The sequence below is a fragment of the Rhinolophus ferrumequinum genome, chromosome 12 (assembly GCF_004115265.2).
Source record: "Rhinolophus ferrumequinum isolate MPI-CBG mRhiFer1 chromosome 12, mRhiFer1_v1.p, whole genome shotgun sequence".
Taxonomy (NCBI): Eukaryota; Metazoa; Chordata; class Mammalia; order Chiroptera; family Rhinolophidae; genus Rhinolophus; species Rhinolophus ferrumequinum.
The window spans coordinates 23,030,650-23,051,460 of record NC_046295.1 but is presented as its reverse complement, the minus strand read 5'-3'; the positions used below and the strand labels follow the sequence as shown (position 1 = coordinate 23,051,460).

Below are 20,811 nucleotides of genomic sequence, written 5' to 3'. Positions count from 1 at the left end.
TATGTTTATGGAAGGCATATAGAATTAAACTTATATTACCTATGTTATATTCTTGGAAGTCAGTGCATCAGTGACTGATAGAAATCAATTCTAAATGGAAGATACTATGCTTTCGTCCAATTAATTTCTATTTTATGTGTAACTTCTAAGCAATATGTTTTTCAAATTCTTACTGCTGCATAAATTTAAAAATTTACCTTTCATTCATTGAGGAATAAAAGAAATAAAACGAGGCCCAAATTTTTGAACATAGGACATCTGTGAAATGGTTCTTTATGACAGAAAATACTGTTCGATTGCCTTCTCATTCACTGTTGCACTTTGCTTTTAAACCATACATATTCTTAGAATTATGAAACATTTTTCTGTTGGATGAATCAGACTATATATGTGTTTTTGTGCTTATGATGTAAAGACAAGATTTATATTAACTCCAAAATCAGAGGATCTTGAAATGTAGAATGGTATACTACTGAATTTAAATAATCTCTCCATGCTTGTCATTTTACGTGGGTAGTATCATAAGACAAGTAATGACAGATGAAGACCTGCGTAGCAGTGGGAAAACTAAATTACACGACTCTTATTAAGGCATAAACAAACCTATTAACTATTATCTGGAATACCAATTAGTAGAAAGAGCACTGACAATTTTATTTATCAACATTAAACACAATTATTAATTACAGACCTGATGAATCTAGCCGTAAGCAAGCCATGTTGGATATGCTGGGACCTTAGGTCCATTATACGAGTATGAGAGGGATGATTACAGAAATCCTGTGGGGAAATAAGTAATTGTAGTTGTAAAATTTTAATTGCCTTGGAATAAGGCAAATTATGTTTTCTTGTCTGAGAATATAAATAGTATGACGCTAAGGTAACAAGCTTTGGTAGTTGTAAATAGAAAATGAATTTATATTATGTTTTAAAACAGAGAGTGATGATCAATTTTTAGTATTGTAGCGTTCAGTGTGAATGACATACTAGATGTACATGCAGATTTTCTTTCAATAATTGTTTAGTAGGTGAACTATTTTCTGCATTCCTTTTTTACAGTGAAAGCTAATATAGGAGGGGACTTTTTGAATGAATTACTACAGGTAAATGGGAATTATATAATTGAGAAAATACTTTCATTGTGTTGCGATTGGAAGTATTGTTGTGAAACGAATAAGCGACAATTCACACTTTCCTGTCTTTTTTTCTTTTTCTTTGAAGATCCAAATTCCAGAATGTGTGGACACTTACTAATAGGTGCGGCCAAGAATTCTTTTGCAAAACTCATGGATAAAATTAGGTTAGCAATGGAGAGTTTACCTTTGCACAGTAGCAGCAGGAGTATTACATATGTAGAAAAAGATTCCCTGGTTCAGAGGCTGGCCCGTGGACTTCATAAAGTAAACACATTGGCCCTGAAATACGGACTGCGTGGTCACGTGCCCATTTTGGTATGTATAAAACTTATTAAACAGGAACTTTAGGATTTGTGAATTTAATTCTTAATCAGATTTATTTGTAGTTTAAGTTAGTTGTACACGAATGTGTCTATGTTTTCTTTAGGTTTCATGTAATCGTTTAATACAATAAATGAAAGCACTTCCAATTGTGTCCAAATATCAAAATACAAAAGTTCTGGCATGAGTTTTGAGCTGACTGTTCTCTATAAGAATATTGCCACAGAATTGTATGAGACATAAATGATTGTCATTTCTATTTTCTACCCATCTAGATTATTTCTTTTCTTCAGCTGTTCATTTCATGTAATCCAAATTATTGGTAGCATAAAATATAAACTTTTCACCTCTAAATTTTAGCAATAGCTGGTATTCTCTGTATAATGTTAAGTTGCATTTAATTGGTGAAATGGTCATCGCTGTTGATTTTTAAGTCTGTACTTACTACTTGTAAAACTGCTCTTGTTTAACAACAGAAAAGCACAGCATCATTACAGAAGCAAATATTTGGATTTACACAGAGACTGCACGCAGCGGAAGTGGAGCGCCGCGCGCTGCGCTTAGAGGTCACCGAATTCAAACGAACTGTCAATGAAATGAAAAAGGAGCTTGACAAAGCCCAGGGTCTCCAAATGCAATTAAATGAATTTAAGCACTCTGTAAGTATATGATTTAAAGAACTATGGCTTTGGTGAACTCTCAATATTTATATGTGTGTGTGTGTGTGTGTGTGTGTGTGTGTGTACATACACACATATATATATATACGCACCCATATATTAATATATACATATATGTGTGTGTGTATAGATACATGTTTGTTTTGTTTTACTTTTTGTTTTTTTCAAGTAATTCAAAAGTCCCGTTAAGAATATTTCTTTTTCATCAGAACACTTACCTTCTAAAATGCCCCAATAAGTGTATATACTTCAACGTTGCTAAGAAACTAGATCTTAAATGTTCTCACTACAAAAAAGAAATGATAACTATGTGACACGATACTGGTGTTAGCTAATACTATGGTGGTAATCATATTGTGATACATAAATTTATCACGTTATACATCTTAAACTGCACAATGTTGTATGTTAATTATAGCTCAATAAAAAAAGTTACGCCCAATGCTTAGGAATACTGATTCCGTGTCAGCACAACTCATAACCCTGTTAAAATGTAAACTGTGACTGATAGTATAGACAACGATTAAGTTAGGATAGCTTAACTGCTACAGCAAATAAGCCCCCACATGTATAAAAATAAATAAAGTGCCCCCAGTAGAGCCAGATGTTTGGAGTGGAGGGTTGAATTTCCTCTCTTTGCATTTTATATTGAATATTTTGAGTAAATTAGATTATTTAGTGTGAAATCAGGTTGCTTTTCCAAAGAAATGTTCATTTTGTCTAACTTCCAGAAAGGATTTATATGTATTATGTAGGAAAACAGAAGATAGCTGAGAAAGTGAAGGCTATTAGCCAAATAACATTTGATCAAGAATGAAATACATAAATATATGAAGCACCACAAAATACAGATATCCACATGTTCTATTTGTAGTTGGGTTAGTTATTAACATTGTTCTTAATGTAGATATAGGAATATAGAGTTAATAGATTACAACTTCAAAACTGTATACAACTGATGATAGCTAATATGCATACGAATACAAAATTTGTTTCTTAAACCTCATGATAAGCTACTTTGAGTACCTCCTTCTTTGGGAAACCTAAATTTTTCGAGTTTTAACTTCAGTTTAAATGTATCTTTTGGTTAATTTGGAATTTGCAGTTTTAACATTTGTTGTAATGGAGATAGCAGCAGATAGTAGATTAGCTATTAATCCTATGATAATGTAAATTGCTAATGTTAATTATTATTTCAAATAGCTATACCTTCAAAGGGCGAAGAGTTATAAATTGGGCAGGTCAACTAATCATGAATTATCCTTCTGATCAGAGATAAGTAATAGTTTTCTTTTTGGTGAATGTCTAAAGAAAACACAGTTTTTTCCTTACTTTCTTTGGTTTTTGCTCATTGAAGAAAAATTTATGAGCTGCTTCAACTTTTTTTTTTTTTACTAGTTTCAGGTGTACAAAACAATGTAATAGTTAGACATTTACACCCCTCACAAAGTGATAACTCCCTCCCCCAGGTTACTACCCTTCTAACTTCATATATAGCTGTTATCAACATTTTTTTCTGATTATAAAGGTATTACATGATAGTCATAAATAAAAATTAAAAAGTATAAAGAAGAAAGTTCAAATTACTTTAATCTTAACCACCCAGAACCAATCCCTTTTGAAGTGTGCATGCGTTTTGTTCCCTGTGTTTTTCTCTGTGTATATGTGTATATGCACTCCCTTTTGGACAGTTGTAGTTTGGAATGATTTTGCATGTGATATATTCTATCATATATATATATATATATATATATATATATATATATATATATATATATATATATTTAGTTAAGGTACTGTTAACGTTTTCCTGTGTCATTTACTATTAATTTCACTTTAGATAAATAAATACTATTCTATCATATGGATGTATTAAAATTTGACTGTTCCTCTATTCATACACGTTTAATTTTTTTCCCGAATTTGTTTTGTCATTACACTTAAGTCATAAAGAGCTGTTGTGTATACTTTGTGTGTGTGTGTGTGTGTGTGTTTGTGTGTATTTTTAAAAGCCAATTCCTTTGGAGTATCTCTCTCTCCTTTTGGTTTGCTTTCAACTGTATATACTAACTAAATTTTGGACCTTGAGATGGCCTGTTGAAATGGAAAGAGAGGGAGGGCCGTTGATGCAATTTGAGATTTAGAATATAGTCAACTATAATGAGGTTTAGCTAATAGTGGGTTTCCTGAAAACTGGAAGATTCTTTATATACATTACTCCTTGGAATATGTATGAAGAATTCTAGGATTTCCTAGTTCATAGGAAATTCATTAGGAAAACAAGTAAACATCTTATCTTTCATTAGTTTGGAAGTAGTCAGGACTCATTTTCTAGAATCTAGAGGGGTTATAAGAGTTTGAAGAACAGTTGCTGGAAGGTGATAGAATCCTCTTGAAAGGGCTTTGGTTGAATAACTGGCTTGCAGCAAAACCTAAGTCTGTGTTTCAGACAATGTTTAGTGTGAATTATTTCCACTGAAGAGTAGAAATGAAAATTGGATTAATTAAAGTAAAATTGAGGGAATGAGATACCTAATTTTTATATTTTGACACACAATTATAAGGTGTAAAGTTATAGAGTGATGATTTCTAACGTTTAGTGACATATTGGCCATGTATCAGGCCCTGACCCTAAGTACTTTAGGATGTTGATTAATTTTGTCCTCTCATATCAATAACAGTTCAATATTATTATTGTCTTTATTTTACAGATGAGAAATATGGAGCACAGAGCAGCTAAGTAACTTGCCCAAAGTTGCACAGTTAGTAAATGGAAATGACAGGATTTGAACCTTGGTAGTCAGGCTCCAAAACTCATACTTTTAACCACTTCACTATAGTGGTCAATATTCACTGTAGTGGTTTTCACTGTAGTGGTAAACCACTTCACTGACACTGGTTAATGGCTGTATTAATGAAGAATGATTTTATTAAAAACATAATAGATGGAAAAGAAGATGTTATTTCCCTCTAAAATAAATTGGGGTGTGTGCCTTTCACTGGTTTCAAGAAAACTATGTAGGAGGAAAATAAAACAGCTTGCTTAGGTTGGTCTAAAATTCTAACAGAAAAGGAAACATCCAGCCTGCCAAAAGCTATTCAGTACTTTCATTGTTTTGGAATACCATATTCATCTACTGACAGTTGTTCTTGAACAGCTAACTCTCGTGATCTTATTTTGGTTTATTAGCTCCATACAACTGCTTTCACACACCATCTCTTTCTTAATTTACATTGCTACACTTGTTTGATCCTATTTGCTTGCGGAAGAGTGAACAGAATTGAGGGAGTCTCTGGGAGGGATAGATGGACAAGAGAGAGGCTAAAATTAGCTAAGTTTTTAAGTAAATGAGAAATTCTGGAGGAGTGCGAAGAAGTTCTGCAAAATGGCAGGGATCTTGACTTATAGAGGTCAAGTAGATTGCCCAGGACAGAATGGTCTGATGGCAAGGAGCGATAATTTAAAACAACCTAACCAATGGAAGGTAGAAGAAGTGCAAAAATATTTGTTCATATGACCCAGAAGAGTGCTGTGGCATTAGGGGATAAAGGGACATTAAGAAGTTGAAATGGAGCTGGAGTGCCGAGAGGAGGTTGTTATAGTTGATATTTTGAAAGTGAAAGTTTTATTTGTAATAATAGGGCAATGTGAAGAGTGAGGCACCTGTTAACAGGGAGTAAAAAGGTGTGTTCCCGAAAGTCTGAGCACTGTACAAGTGTCAGTGATGTGTTAGATACACCTTTACTAGTTGACTCTCAATAAATGAGGCAGCCTTGTGATCTCCTTGGTGCCTTGTGATCTTTCTCATTACTTTGTATTTAACTTAGGTTAATCATTAGGAATCTATTTTTATGCTGTACTGTTGCCTTTTGAAACTTAATCAGTATTGAGTTTCAAAGGTGTATTCCATTATATACACCTTTGAAAGGGCAAATAATAACAAAAGACAGTTGCTTCCAGGAGGTAGCAGATCAGGTACCTGGTGCCAAAGTAATACTGAGTACTTACATATTATAATATAGAAAGACCCATGTAATAAATTTGTCCTCAAACTTAGTTCCAGCAAAAGTTTTTCTTTGTATATGAGCCACACACTTGCTATTATTGGCCCAAGAGGAAACTATAACTAAGCACATTTCTATTCTTGTCTCATTTGTCAGAAAACTCAGAGGTAAAGTCTATGTTCAACTATAATAAGTTACCATTTTGATGCCTAGACTCAATAGGTTTTTTTGGCCTCCCCCGACCTGCTAGATTTTTTAAAATTTTAAATCAATTTGCTTTATATTTGTAGTTAATTATATTAATCCACCTCAAATTCTTTTTAACAATGGGGAAATTATCCATCTTAAATAGATACACATATATACACTTACTGTGATTAAGTGAATTGCATGGTTTCCTTTAATTTCCACATACATTTCTCAGGTTACCTTTAGGGAAACCTTCCTGATTTTTGTTCTTCAAGATCAAGATGTCTCTTGTTGTTTGTTGTAACCAATTTTCAGTTGTTTAAATATTTTGAACAGGACATAAAACAAGTGTGTTGTGTCTTGGGTTCCACACCCCTGAAAGGATGGCCCTTGTCTAGAACTGTCTTTAGTTATTCCAGAGCAGAATAACTATTCTGCTATTGCTCTAACTATTGCTCTCTAACTATTGCTCTCCAGAGCAGTCACAATATTGTAAAAACCATGTTGTATGTTATGGTGCACAGTTTTACTGGCAAATGTTTATATCTGAATATTCTTTCATTTAACAAATATCTCTTGAGAACCTATTACATGGCACTCTTCTGTGTATTGGATGAGCCAGCTGAGTGAGGACCCCACTCAGTGGAGCTCACATCCTTCAATGTGTGTGGGTGGTGGCAGCCTGCGGACAGGTGATAAAAAACGTGAACAACTATATGAGATGAATTTAGATAATGATAATGACTGTGAAGAAAATAAAAGAAGATTATATGGTAATGAGAGTTGTGGTGGGATTCAGGAGGTATGGTCCGGTAAGGAGTCTCCAAGGAGGGCATGTTGACAAGGGAGGCCTGGATGGTAACATACACTGAACACAGACTTTTAGGGAATCATTGAAAAGCACAGGAACTTGTTAAAAGCTTTCATTGCAAAAACCGCAGTTACTTTTGCACCAACCTACTAGTATTTTTTGTCATGTATCAGACATTTACAAGTGTATGTATTATGTTCTTCATGTTAACAAATACAGTTCTGAATGAAGATTAAATGATACAAAATGCAGTTAGCTGATCGTTGAACTTTTTCCCCCTTGTTTCAGAAATTGATCACCCATGAGAAGTTTGAAAGTGCCTGTGAAGAACTGAATAATGCATTACTTCGGGAACAGCAGGCACAAATGCTATTGAATGAACAGGCGCAACAACTACAGGAGTTGAATTATAGACTTGAACTACATTCCAGTGAGGAAGCTGACAAAAACCAAACTCTCGGAGAAGCTGTTAAGGTGGGAAAATATTCTTTGCATAATGGTTTGTTTCCTCTAGGTGTGGGTCCTTGAGGGAATCACATATATCTCCTGAGTAGGGAACAGATCCCAAGATAGGAAATGTTTATTCTATAAGCACTTTTAAGGATGGAATGAAATATGGTTCTGGGACCTTGATTCCAAGCAGGATTTATGTGTATTGAAAATATATAAGTAGGTTTTACTTGCTATTTGAGAACAAAGTGGAGATATTTTTCAGTAATAATTTGCTCCTTTGTTTCATTTATATTTCTTGTTTCTTTCTCTCTTTAGTGTTTTTTTCTTTTTCCTTGTTTTGTTCCCTCCGGACCTTGAAATTCCATGTATCTTTTGGATTTTGAAAGGTTTTGGATATGGATCTCTCTGAATCTTATATAAGTGCGTGTTTGAGGGTGAAGGAGATTTGGTTAGCAGTTGTTCTTCCTGTCATCTATTTGTGGGAAAGGTGTTCAGAAGGGAAAACAGAAGTTAAAATAAAACAGTTGTCATTTAGAAAATTTCATTAATGGATTTATGACTATGGTATCTTTTGGAAATGTTAGCTCTAAAATATAATAGAATTCTAGTTTATGATTATAATGCTTGTGGAGTTTTCACTAGCGAGATTATACACACTGGAATGGAACAACTAATTCTAGGAAAACCAAAATGATATAACATAGCTTTTATATTGGGTATCAAACCTAAAAGCAGTAAGCAACTCAAGAGTTAGTATATAATTTCTTATACAAATAATCTATATTTATTCTAGTAGCTAAATACTAATATTACCAATAAAATTGTCAAAATTTATTGAGAGTTTCCTGTTTACCAGGCACTATGCTAAACACTTATAAATAATTATCTCATATAAACCTCACACAAACTGTATGGTATTATTCTCAATGTGTAGATGAGAAAACAGAAATACAAAGAGGTTATGTAACTTTGCACAACCATTAGTAAGTGATAGACCTAGGGAGTCAGATTCACATCTGCCTTCCTAACCACATTATGTATATTATTGACTGACAGTGTACATATGCCAGGCTCTATGCTGCAGTCTCTAGATGAATTATTTTACATCATTCTTAAATTACCCCTGTGAAATAGGTGCTATTATTGTTCCATTGTTTTTTGATAAAATTGAGAGAGTTGAATGGATTTGCTCAGGGTTCCCTGGCCTATAAAATATTGAAACTGGGATTTAGTTTTTAGAAAAATTTATTAAAAATTATTAATCTAATTTCTTTATTATTGTAGATTTAAATTCATTCCAGTTTCTTTCTCTTTCTTTTTATTTTTCTGTTTTGCTGTAGTAAGTACTTCTAAGATGAGCAACCATGTAGTTAAATCTTTATTTACAAATCTGTGATTATTTCCTTAGGATGAATTCCTAGATGAGAATTACTAGGTCAAAAGCCACATATGTTTTAAAGTGTATATATTATCAGTTGGCCTACAGTAAATTTTTACCAGTTACACTCTCACCAAAAATGTATCAGAATTTCACTTTTTACCCAACCTGGCTATTACTATTTAAATTTTTTTTTTTGCTAATTTGATCACTATGTCATTGTTACTCTGTATTTCTTTGATTACTAGTCAAGTTGAACATTTTTGCAATTAGTCATTGAACACAATTTTTATGCTTCATTAATAGATAATGTAATTAACCATGCTTTGAAAAAGCAGTTTTTTCTCTTTGCAATAGCTTGTAGTTTGTGTTTAGTTATAGTATCTTCCAGCAGATAAAAAGCTGTTTGTATTAATTTCTGTAAAATGCCAGTAGTTTAAATATTGTCAGGAGCGGAGAATTGTTTAATTACTGCCTCTTAATTAGAACTAGCAGGTGGTAATGTGAAAATGCTCTCTTGTGGGAGGCAGTATGATTCAGTAGAAAAAGCACTGGCCTTGGAACAAGTATTTCTGAATTCAAATCCCAGTTTTGTCACTTGGGCAAATAACTTAACCTTTCGGAGCCTCAGTTTCCTCTGCTGCAAAATTAGGGATGATGATACTTAAGTTACAGCATTTTTATGAGAGTTAATTAAGATACTGTTGGAAAAGCAAGTATATTGTTTTGTTTTTCAATAATACTTAAAGAAATAGTTTTTTAATGTGTTCTGTGCATAACTTCTTTTAAAAACTAAAGTTTGTTGCTTCTTTATAAAAACAAATAAGATCATGAATAGAAGATAGGGAAATACAGAAGAGAAAACAAATTACCATCTGAAAACAACCCCTGTTAACATTTGGGATTTGTTTTTAATCATTTTTCTATATGCAGTAGTTTTTATAAATCATACTTTGGACTTGATAACACAGAATGAATGGCCTTCCTTTACGATACAGCTAGATTTTGGATAAGACACTTCCTGTATTATAGCAGTGCTTTAAAGTGTAAAGGAAATCTATATAGATGATTACAGAATTGTATACCTGAAACCTATGTAACTTTACTAACGATTGTCACCCCAATAAACTTTAATTAAAAAAAAAAGAAAATTTAATAAAAGAAAACAAAAAAGAATAAAGGAAATCTCACAGAACAAACACCACCAACAAACTCCAACAAGTGGAAATCAAAGTCAGCACTGTGAACGTATGCTGGGCTTACCCTGTAGGCAAACACCAAATCCAGTGCAGGAAGTGGGAGACTAAGCTTTGGGCTCCACCAAGTACATCAGGCCTTGAACCTGAGCTGCCCTTATTAAGGAATTGCCTAATAACCTGAATGGGATAATCTCAGGTCAGTAATGTCTAGACAGAAGCTAATGTAAAATTTTCTCTGGAAGAAAGCTTGCCTAATTTAATGCCTTCAGGAGACTTCAGACTAAGATCAGCCAAGTAACTGGCACATGAATAAATAGACAGATATATTAATCTCATATTCATCTGCATTGCTAAACTCTCTTACCAATTCAAATAATACTTTATCTGTACTTTATAGGGTTTTTTAATTAGACCGTCATATTATTGAGTTTTGCCTCTCCTTTTCAAATCTTAATCCTTTAATTTTTTTTCCTTCCTTAGTATACTGACTAGGATACAATGTGAAGTAGAAGTAGGAACAGTAGGTAGGCATCCATCTTGTTCCCAGTCTTAGAGAATCTTTCTAACATTTCTCCATTAAGGAGGAAGTTTGCTACAGGTTTTTAGTTGATATATCATCTTTATTGGGTTAAGGGAGTTATCATCCTAGATTATGCATTATTTTAAAAAAAATCATGAATGAATGTTGGATATTATCAAATACATTTTATGCATATATTGAGATAATTTTATGTTTTTTTTTTTTATTCTGTTAGAATGTTGAATTATATCAGGGATTGGCAAACTATGGCCCACAACCTGTATTTGGCCAGTGAGCTAAGAATGGTTTTCATGTGTTTAAAGGACCATACGTAACAAACAAACAAAAAAACGAATCAAAGAATATGTGACCGAGGTGGCACACAAAGTATTTCCTATCTAAATTTTGCTGACCCTGCATTACATTATTCTGTATTCTAATGTTAAGTCAGTCTTGCATTCCTGAAATAAACCCCACTTAGTTGTGGTGATTTTTAAAAATACATTGCTGCCCTCAGATTATTAATTTTTCACTTAAGATTTTAAAATTTATGTCCATAGTCATGATTGACTTATAATTTATCTCAACTGTCCTTGTCAGTTTTCGGTTATCAAAGTTGCGCAAAGTAATGTATCTTATTTTTTTTCTGGACTTTAAGTTTGGACTTAAATTTGGTAACTGTTTATACTGCCCATTTTATCTTGGATCCTGCCTTACATATTTTTATGCTTTGTAGACTTCAGATTGTTTGGTGGTGGACACTGCATGTTAATGGAGTAGGTGAAGAATAATTAAAATAAACACAATTATTTTAATGAGGGACTCAACCTGTGCGTAAAATACTTGTGGGAAATAATACAGAAATTTGTACCTTAAAATAGGTTACTGCTGTAACCAGTAACTAAAGCCTGAGGCAGTGGCTTAGCGACCAGGCAGTCCGTGGTGAGGAAACATGTCAGAGGTGGAAAGATGGAAATTCATGTTAAGCTGTGGCAAAATATTTGATAAAACTGTACTTGTGATAATTTCGGACTGCTGATCCTATAGATCTAGGGGAAGTAGTTAGAAAGAATTGATGGTAATGTATGTTGGCTTTGATACTTTGTTTTGGACAAGGTATTACAAGAAAGAGATGAAGTCAGGAAAGAATTAGTTGGCTTGTGAACATAAGTAAAAGGGAAGAGGGAGAGAGAATCTAGAAATCTGGGGCCTAGAAGGAGCCCATTAAGTCTCAGTCCCAGAGCAAAGAACAAATTAGGGGTGTAGCTCTCTTATTCTGGCCAGTTATCTTAGATGGCCTCAAGGTAACCACCATTAAGCGCAATGGCTGTGTGTACACATGGGTATATGGAAAAAGGGAAATCAATAATGAGGGTAATCTCCAAGAAAGAATCTTGGTATATTTATTGGCATGTGGCACTGACTAGTAGCAAAGAGATTAAAAGCTTACTAACTTTGAGACAGTTGTGTTGTCCAAGAAACCACAAGTCTGGATTAAAATAGCCTACACGCTTTGAGCCTTACATGAGCCTTACTTGATTTATTTATTATTTTAATTGATGCACAGAACTCCATACTGTAAATGACATTGTTTATTTAGTTATTCATCTGCTGATGGGCGTTAGATTTGTGTTACTTTTTTTTAAATTCAGTAATATAATTTAATATATATATAATCCATGTTCATACTCCCCAATTGTCCTCAGAATGTCTTTTTTTGTTTGTTTTCCTAAATGACATTTCTAATGTGTTTGTGACATTCTTATAAGTTATGTCAGATTCTTTAACTTAAAGCAAACTTCCATATTTTATCTTTTCTGTCCTTCTTTCTTTCCTTTTTTTTAAATTAGTTTCAGGTGTACAAAACAATGTAATAGACATTTATCATTTATATCCCTCTCTGTATTACTTTTTAAAATATTTTAGCATAAGGAGAAACTGAATGACTTTTCTGAATGACATTGCTTATATGAAAAGATATGTACACACACACACACACACGTGTGTGTGTGTGTGTGTGTGTGTGTGTATGTATATATTTATATTTTATTTTGCCCTCTAGTAAGTTTGACATTAAGAATGACTGAATCGGGGCAGGCCCGATGGCTCAGGCAGTTGGAGCTCCATGCTCCTAATGCCGAAGGCTGCCTGTTCGATTCCCACATGGGCCAGTGGGTTCTCAACCATAAGGTTGCTGGTTCGACACCCCCAAGGTATGGGGGGGCCGGCCCCCTGCAGCAACGGGACCTGGAGCTGAGCTGCACCCCCCACAACTAAGATTGAAATGACAACAACTTGACTTGGAAAAAGTCCTGGAAGTACGCACTGTTCCCCAATAAAGTCCTGTTCCCCTTCCCCAATAAAATCTTTTTTTTTTTTTTTTTTAAAAAAAAGAATGACTGAATCATTTAGGTTTAGAATAAAGCTATAGTTACTCCTTATTTTTCCTAGGAAAAGTTAGGTATGTATTAAATTCTGATAACTCTACATCTGAAACATACTTGGTGTGTTGATTATTTATAGAAAATTTTAAAATATTTTTATATTTGTAGGATCATTTAATAAAGCAAAGAATCATTCTGTAAAGTTAAGAAAATCACCACTTGATTCATCTTTCTTGAAAAATAAATTTTGGTCATCTAATTAATATATATATTTGAGCCTTTACTGTGTGGAAAGTGCAGTACTTGATTTTGTGGAGAACATATTGAATTTAATTAAAAAGAATACTTATATCTTAGTGGTTGGTGAGATTTTTGATATAACAATGATGAGAGCTTCTGAAAGTATTATAAAATCTTAAATTATTTGAATTGTCACAATTTTATAATTCTGTCCATGAAAATTCCTAGACATTGGTTTAGAGAAAATAGCTTATAGAAAAAAATAAAAGATTTATTCATAGCAGGCCTGCCAAATAGTTCCTTTGTCTAACTCTGATGCAACTCTTATTCACATGCCCTTTTTCATCATCATTTTCTGTCATCTGCGTACTTCTCTCTTGTATTCCATCCCATCAAGCTGTAGTAGCCTCACAGAGTCTCAGAGACGTATGCCTCCTCCCAGCTCCCTGTATCATTCCTCATCTTCTTGCAGCTGCTTTAGCTTTTTCTTGCTTATATCTCAATTGTAATAGAAAATGAACTCTGTGCTTTACTATTTTCCACTCTCAAAACTTAATTACACTTAGATTAAAGATGGGAAAGAAGAAGTAAGAAGAAAGAGGAGTATGTTTTTCAAATTTCAAATGGAATAATTTGCAAAGATTTTTTGGGAGTTGTAGTAATACTGGTAAAGGATCACATTTTATTAATATTTATCTTCTTTTTATTAAAAAAAGTCCTAGCCTTTATACTATTAATAAAATTATTTGCTATACTCTGAGGGTATAGAATGTAAATGAAGTCATTTATTTATTAATTTTTTTATATATAGCCATATTTTCTCTAGTAAACTTTTAAATGAGAGAGCCCCCAAATTCATTTACTTTAAAAAATTTAAACATTTTTTAGTTGATAAACCCTGATTATAATAATAATTAAAATCTATCACATAACCCATTTTCATAAAGTAGGATTATTAACGTCATTGCTTAATTTAAAAGTCTTATCATTTTTTACTTTAATCCTATATATTTTTTATCTTCCTAATGACTTATACCATTGAGACCTATGAAGTAGTCCATTATATTTCAAGGTCAGAGAAAAAAAGAATTAAGAAAGAAACAGCTCTCAGGTCATTTAAAAAAAAAAATTAGCACAGAAGATTCAAGAAGCTAAGAATTTCATAAAAAATGTTATTCCCCTTTTTGGTAGACTGAACAACAGAAAAATATATAATAAAAGAAAAAATCCCTTTTTTGTTTAAACTCATTATGACATAATTTCTTTTTTTCAAAGTGTATGTTCTCATATATAATTTTAAAATAGCCTTTTCCATGTTTAAACTTGTCCTCAGTGAGTAGTAATTTGAGATTAGAATTATCATGTTTCTTAATTGAGTACTAACTTTTGGTTATACCATATTTTAAATGCTACTTAAAATATTTTGAATCATACAGTTCAACTCTGTATTATTTTTTTATAAACACTCCCTTAATTTTGCTCTTTTTATTGATTAAACATGCTCACAGTAAGAAAACCTTTAAAAACATATCCCTTCCAAAGTGTATGTAATCCCACTATCACCCATATATAAACATGGTTAATATTTTGGCAAATATAACAAAGTATGCTGTATATAGTTTTGCATCCCGTTTTTTTGGGTAGAGTGGCATTATTTACATTTACATTTACATCATTCTAGCATCTATTAGAATGTAGGTATGCGAAAGTGGAAACAGAGTCACCAGTCAGAGGCTAACAATGTAATTTAGAACCGAGATGGTGGTGGCTTAGAAGAGGGTAGTAGAAGTAAACAGTGGTGAGATTTTGGATATATTTGCATTTTGAAGATAAAATTAAGGAATTTCAAATGGATTAGAAGTGAAGTGTGAAAGAGATGATTCAAGGATAATCTTCAGCAACCGGGTGAATGGGATTGACATTCATTAAGATTATTTAAAAACCTTATTTTAATGAGCCATATAATCCATCTTATGAATGTGCTGAAATGTATTTAACTATTTTCCTGTTGTTGGAAATTCAAATTGTGTTCATTTTTCACTGTTAAAATTAAGACGTGCATCTTATGATTGTCTTTGACTACATAGCTGTTTGTATTCTCAGGATAGGGCTCAAGAAGCAGATGTATTTGTTCAAAAACATAGATACTTTAAAGTGGTGTGTGTATGTGTTTTTAAGGCTCTGAATTTTTTTTAGATTGGTGTTTACATCTGCTGTGTACTTTTTTTTGTACTTTTATTTTTTATTTCTTTTTTAATTAAAGTTTATTGGGGTGACAATGGTTAGTAAAGTTACACAGGTTTCAAGTGGACAATTCTGTAATACATCATCTGTATATCGCATTGTGTGTTCACCACCCAGAGTCAGTTCTCCTTCCATCACCATGTATTTGACCTGTTTACCCTCCTCTATCACCTCCTTCCCGCTTACCATCTGGTAACCACTAAACTATTGTCTGTGTCATTATTTACATTTACATTTTGTTTCTTTGTTTGTTTGTCTTGTTACTTTGTTGCTTTCAGTATTATATCCCTCATATCAATGAAATCATATGGTTCTCTTTTTCTGTCTGATTTATTTCTCTGAGCATAATAATCTTAAGCTCCATCCATGTTGTCACAAATGGCACTATTTCATCTTGTCTTATGGCAGAATAGTATTCCATTGTGTATATATACCACATCTTCTTTATTCAGTCATCTAGCGAAGGACATTTTGGTTGTTTCCATGTCTCCGCCACCTTAAATAAAGCTGCAATGAACATTGAAACACATATATCTTTATGGATAAATGTTTTCAGATTTTTTTGGTAAGATACCCAGGAGAGGGCTTGCTGGGTCATACGGTAATTCTATTCTTAATTTTTTGAGGAACCTCCACACTGCCTTCCAAAGCGGCTGCACCAATCTGCATTCCCACCAACAGTGTATGAGGGTTCCTTTTTCTCCACAGCCTCTCCAACAATTATTATTTGTCTTGATGATAACCATTCTAACTGGGGTGAGGTGATACCTCATTGTGTTTTTTATTTGTTTTTCTCTGATGATTAGTGATGTTGAGCATCTTTTCACGTGTCTATTGGCCATCTCTATGTCCTCTTTGGAGAAACTTCTGAAAGTGTGTTTAAGAGGACCTGCTGGGCCCCATCCTCATCAGCATTGGATACCATTAGGCGTTACCAATAAAATACCAATGTTAGCAATTGATACCCAAGAACATTTGTCAGTGTAACAGATAAGGAGAGGTATATTGTTTTCACTGAGCATAAAAAGGAACAATGAATTTCCCCCCACACAGGTGTTTTTTATTCAAATAATTTTATGTAAAGTTAATTTGCTATGTGTAGTGTAGTTTTGGAAAAGAGGAAGCATTAACATATCTGAGTGTACACTTTGGTTTGACACATTTTAAGGCACTTCATATTATTTTATTTAACAGTTACAACATTTTAAGAGATAAGTATTATTGCTTACATTGTATAGATTAAGAAACAAAAATAATTGCAAAGAACTTGACAATATACATGATCAAGATGCTTTATATATAAAAGCCAAATACATTTATTAATATTGCTTGAAAGACTTTTCTTTGGGCCCTTAATAGCTTTAAAGAGTGTTATTGTTGAAAAATTGTAATATTAATATGTCACAGAAAGAAACTTTTTATATTTTATATTTAAGAAAAATAAAATGCTTCATACCTATTTAAAGTTGATAGGAGCTGTATGTTTTCTTTGTGTATTATAACAATATTTTCATGACAGAATAAAACATTTGCCTTTTAACAAAATCATTCTTAGGTTTTAGAACAGATATTATTGCTTCTAGACTTGAAAATATGCATATTCCTATTACCTGCCATATGTTGCCCACTTCAAGAAAGCTCACTAGCAATGAATCCGATTTTCCTCTATCAAGCCACTTAGTCATATTCTGAATTAGTGAGCTACACAGCAGAGAAAATTCTTTTATGAGCTTTACAAAAAGAAACTGTATACTTTATTATTAAAATTTTTATTTTTTAAAATAAAAAATGACGTATTGACTTTCCAGTTTTCAATCATATTCATATGTATACAGTAGGTCCTCGAATAATGTCATTTTGTTTAACGTTTAGTTATAATGTTGATGAGGTGGCATAGGAACTTAACTCTTATTTATATCAATTAGCCTGTGGTAAAATTTGTGTCATTATGTGTTGTTTCGTGTAAAGAAACAGAACCTATGGATGACATTAAATGAGGACTTACTGTATACACAGATATTCATTCATATATAGGCACACTCAATTTATTTTATTATATGTTTATATATAAAATATGATACCACTTATATATAACATAATTTTATATACGATTATATTTCTACTTATATGTTAATTTTATATGTAAATATATAAACTATACGTGTGTATATCGGAATGTATGTATGTATCTATGTTGTAATGTGTACTCTTAGGAACCTATTTTTATGACATGTTTTGGGTGTGGTCTTTGTCATTTGCATGTGCAGTCGTCTATTGGCTCTTTGCCCTTAGGTCACTTCCAGCAGCTAGGGGTATGCTGCCCCCAGGTGGTAGCAAGTACTTTGAGTCACATAATCTGAATTGACAAAGCCTGTGCTTTAGCTAAGGTCTAGATTAGAATTGAGAATTTCACAGGATTTTCCTTTATTTGTAATTAATAAAAATCTTTTATTAAAATAGCTGAACAGAACTAAGTTCATGGAGGAAACTGGCTGATTTCTATCCTGTAAACTCTTTTAAGAAGCAAGTATCTGTGTACAATTTGGTATCTTTCTTACTAATCCTTTACTGTTGTCTATCCCTGACTCATTATTGTACTTTGATGAGAGTGGTGCCTTCTAATTTTACTTTGGCCTCTCGTGGTCAAATCATTGCCTGAATTCCAGCATGGCTCCCAGTATTTTTATCAGCTAGTCAGTATCTACATGGCTTTGGGACTTTAGGCCATCTGCTGTGAAAGTGTTTCCTTTCCTCTTGGATTCTCAGATTTGGATGGCGGTAACCATTTACTACACATAGAGAATAATATTAATTAAAGAGATGGAAGGTGTTTTACTTGTCTCCTGCTTTGTCACAAGTCTTCCCTCTCATTGTATGGAAGAAGAAAATACGGAGAATTACCCCAGCTTTTCTTCTTCCTTCTGTGACTGAATGTCAGGTGAGAATACTTTACCAGCTCTGTACTATTAGAAGTAGAAGGTATTGATTTGCCTCTGTTTGTGGAATTCAGATTGCTACAGCCTCCTGCCTTAAGAACACCACTCACATAATTGGTAACCAAAAATACAAGCAAGGAATAGATGAGACCAGGCAATGGGTAGATCAGTTGTCCTAGCCTTTAGTTCAGAGAATGTTTCTTTGATGATATAGGCAGAGTGGGGTTGTGGCCATCACACTTGTGGATTCTCATGAGGATCTTGAATCATGCCAGTAATGTAACCATTATGGGTTAGATGTTTTACACACATTTTCTGTAATCCTCACAATTACCTGGAAAGATAACATATAATAATACATAAATGTAAACTATAAATGCATAATAAATTAAGGATCAGAGTTATTAATTTTCTTAAAGTCACATATTTGTAGGTTTTGGAGTTAGAATTTGAACTTAGGATCTGTGCGACTTCATTGGGCTTTCTATTTCCATTACATCTGTCCATTCTATTTCCAATACAGCATTTTCTTTCAGAGTTTGGGGCATTTTATTTTCTCTCTATGAGAGGCTTTTTAAAAAAGATAATTGGTTAAAATATCTAGACATGGAAATTGGAATAATTCCATAAATGTCTTACCCTGCAGCTATTTAGATTTCAAATGCTTTTCATCAAGTGAGTACTTGTAATTTAGACTACTTGAAGTTCGGTTCAGTATTGGTGGCAGAAGAGTACCAAATTGAGGAAGATGGTAAGCCTGGGGTGGATGAACATTTTTACTTTGTGAAATAATACTCAATAGATGCTTCCGAATTCAATCTCATATCCTCCTGTTTTATTTCTTTCTCCTCCTTTTGCGAAGTTAAATAACTCTGCTTGATGCTGTATGGTCCTTACGTTTTCTCTTGTTTTTTATCTTTTTGCTTTAGCGTCTGGTAAAGCCTGTATGTTTCTCTTCATTTGTCTGGTATTCATTTTAAATATTTTATATTGGTATTTAAATATTTTATATTGGTATTCATTTTTTTTTTTGAAAAAGGTTTTAACGCTACTGTTTATTTTAAAAACTTTCAAGAACTTAATTTACTTAGTGGTGGAAAAGTAGTTTATTGTCTCAAAATTTCATATTTAATCCAAATAGTCTTGTGTGTGGGAGGCCTTAAGTTATTAAAATTATTATTGTATGTCAAAATGGCCACTGTATTGGCAATTTTATATGCCTCAACCTAAGAAACTTATTACCTTTTTTTTTTAAGTTATTGGGATCAGTAGAATTGAGTGTGTATTATGGTTCTTAAAGTAATCAAAGAGAGGTCATCTTTATGGCTCAGTCATCAATATTCTTTTTTTTTTTATTAGTTTCAGGTGCACAAGACAAAGTAATACTTAGACCTTTATCATTTATATCCCTCACACTGTGTGAACCCCCCTCCCCCCATCCACTATCCCTCTGACATCGCACAGAGTCATTACATTTCCACTGTCTCTATGCCTAATGCTGTACTCCGCTTCTTGTAAGTATATACATATATATATATATGTGTGTGTGTATATATATACGTATATATACATATATACGTATATATATATATATATATATATATATAAAATTATAGTTGGCATTCATTATTGTTCAGCTTCAGGTGTACAGTGCAGTGATCAGGCATCTACATCATCCCTGAGGTGGTCTCCCAAATGGGACAAGTGTCCATCGGATACCCTACAAAAATCTTTACATTATTGATTACATTCCCCAAATTAATTTTCAAAACTCTGTGGCCATCTTGTGGCTTGTGGTTACCAACTGTTTTCTAATCCCCTCACCTTCCCCTTTACCCCCACCTCCCCCACCCATCTAGCAACCCTCAGTTTTTCCTCTTTGTCTTCAAAACTGTTTCTGATTAGTTCATTCACTTATTCTTTCCTTTAGATTCCTCATATAAGTGAGATCATATGGTATTTGTCTTTCTCTGTCTTATTTCACTTAACATAATGGTCTCTAGGTCCATCCATGTTGTTGCAAATGGTAAGATTTCTTTCTTCTTTATGGCTGTGTAATACTCCATTGTATAAATGTACCACAGTTTCTTAATCCAGTCATCTATCGATGGGCATTTCGGTTGTTTCCATGTCTTGCTATTGTGTATAGTGCTGCAATAAATATAGGAGTGCATAAAGATTTTGGAATTAGAGTTTTGGATTTCTCCTGATAGATACCTAGGAGTGGAATTGCTGGATCATAAGGTAGTTCCATTTTCAGATATTTGAGATACCTCCATACTGTTTTCCATAGTGGCTGCACCAATCTGCAATCC

At 33.0% G+C, this 20,811-nt stretch overlaps 1 protein-coding gene across 1 annotated transcript in view; it reads left to right on the top strand.

Moving 5' to 3' along the window:
• Window positions 1-20,811, top strand: part of CCDC171 (coiled-coil domain containing 171) — a 267,732-nt gene that overhangs the window by 124,125 nt on the left and 122,796 nt on the right. The window contains exons 19-21 of the mRNA XM_033124173.1: window positions 1,222-1,451; window positions 1,934-2,116; window positions 7,431-7,616. Of these exons, the coding sequence (XP_032980064.1) occupies window positions 1,222-1,451; window positions 1,934-2,116; window positions 7,431-7,616 (599 nt within the window). The remainder of the gene's footprint in view (window positions 1-1,221; window positions 1,452-1,933; window positions 2,117-7,430; window positions 7,617-20,811) is intronic.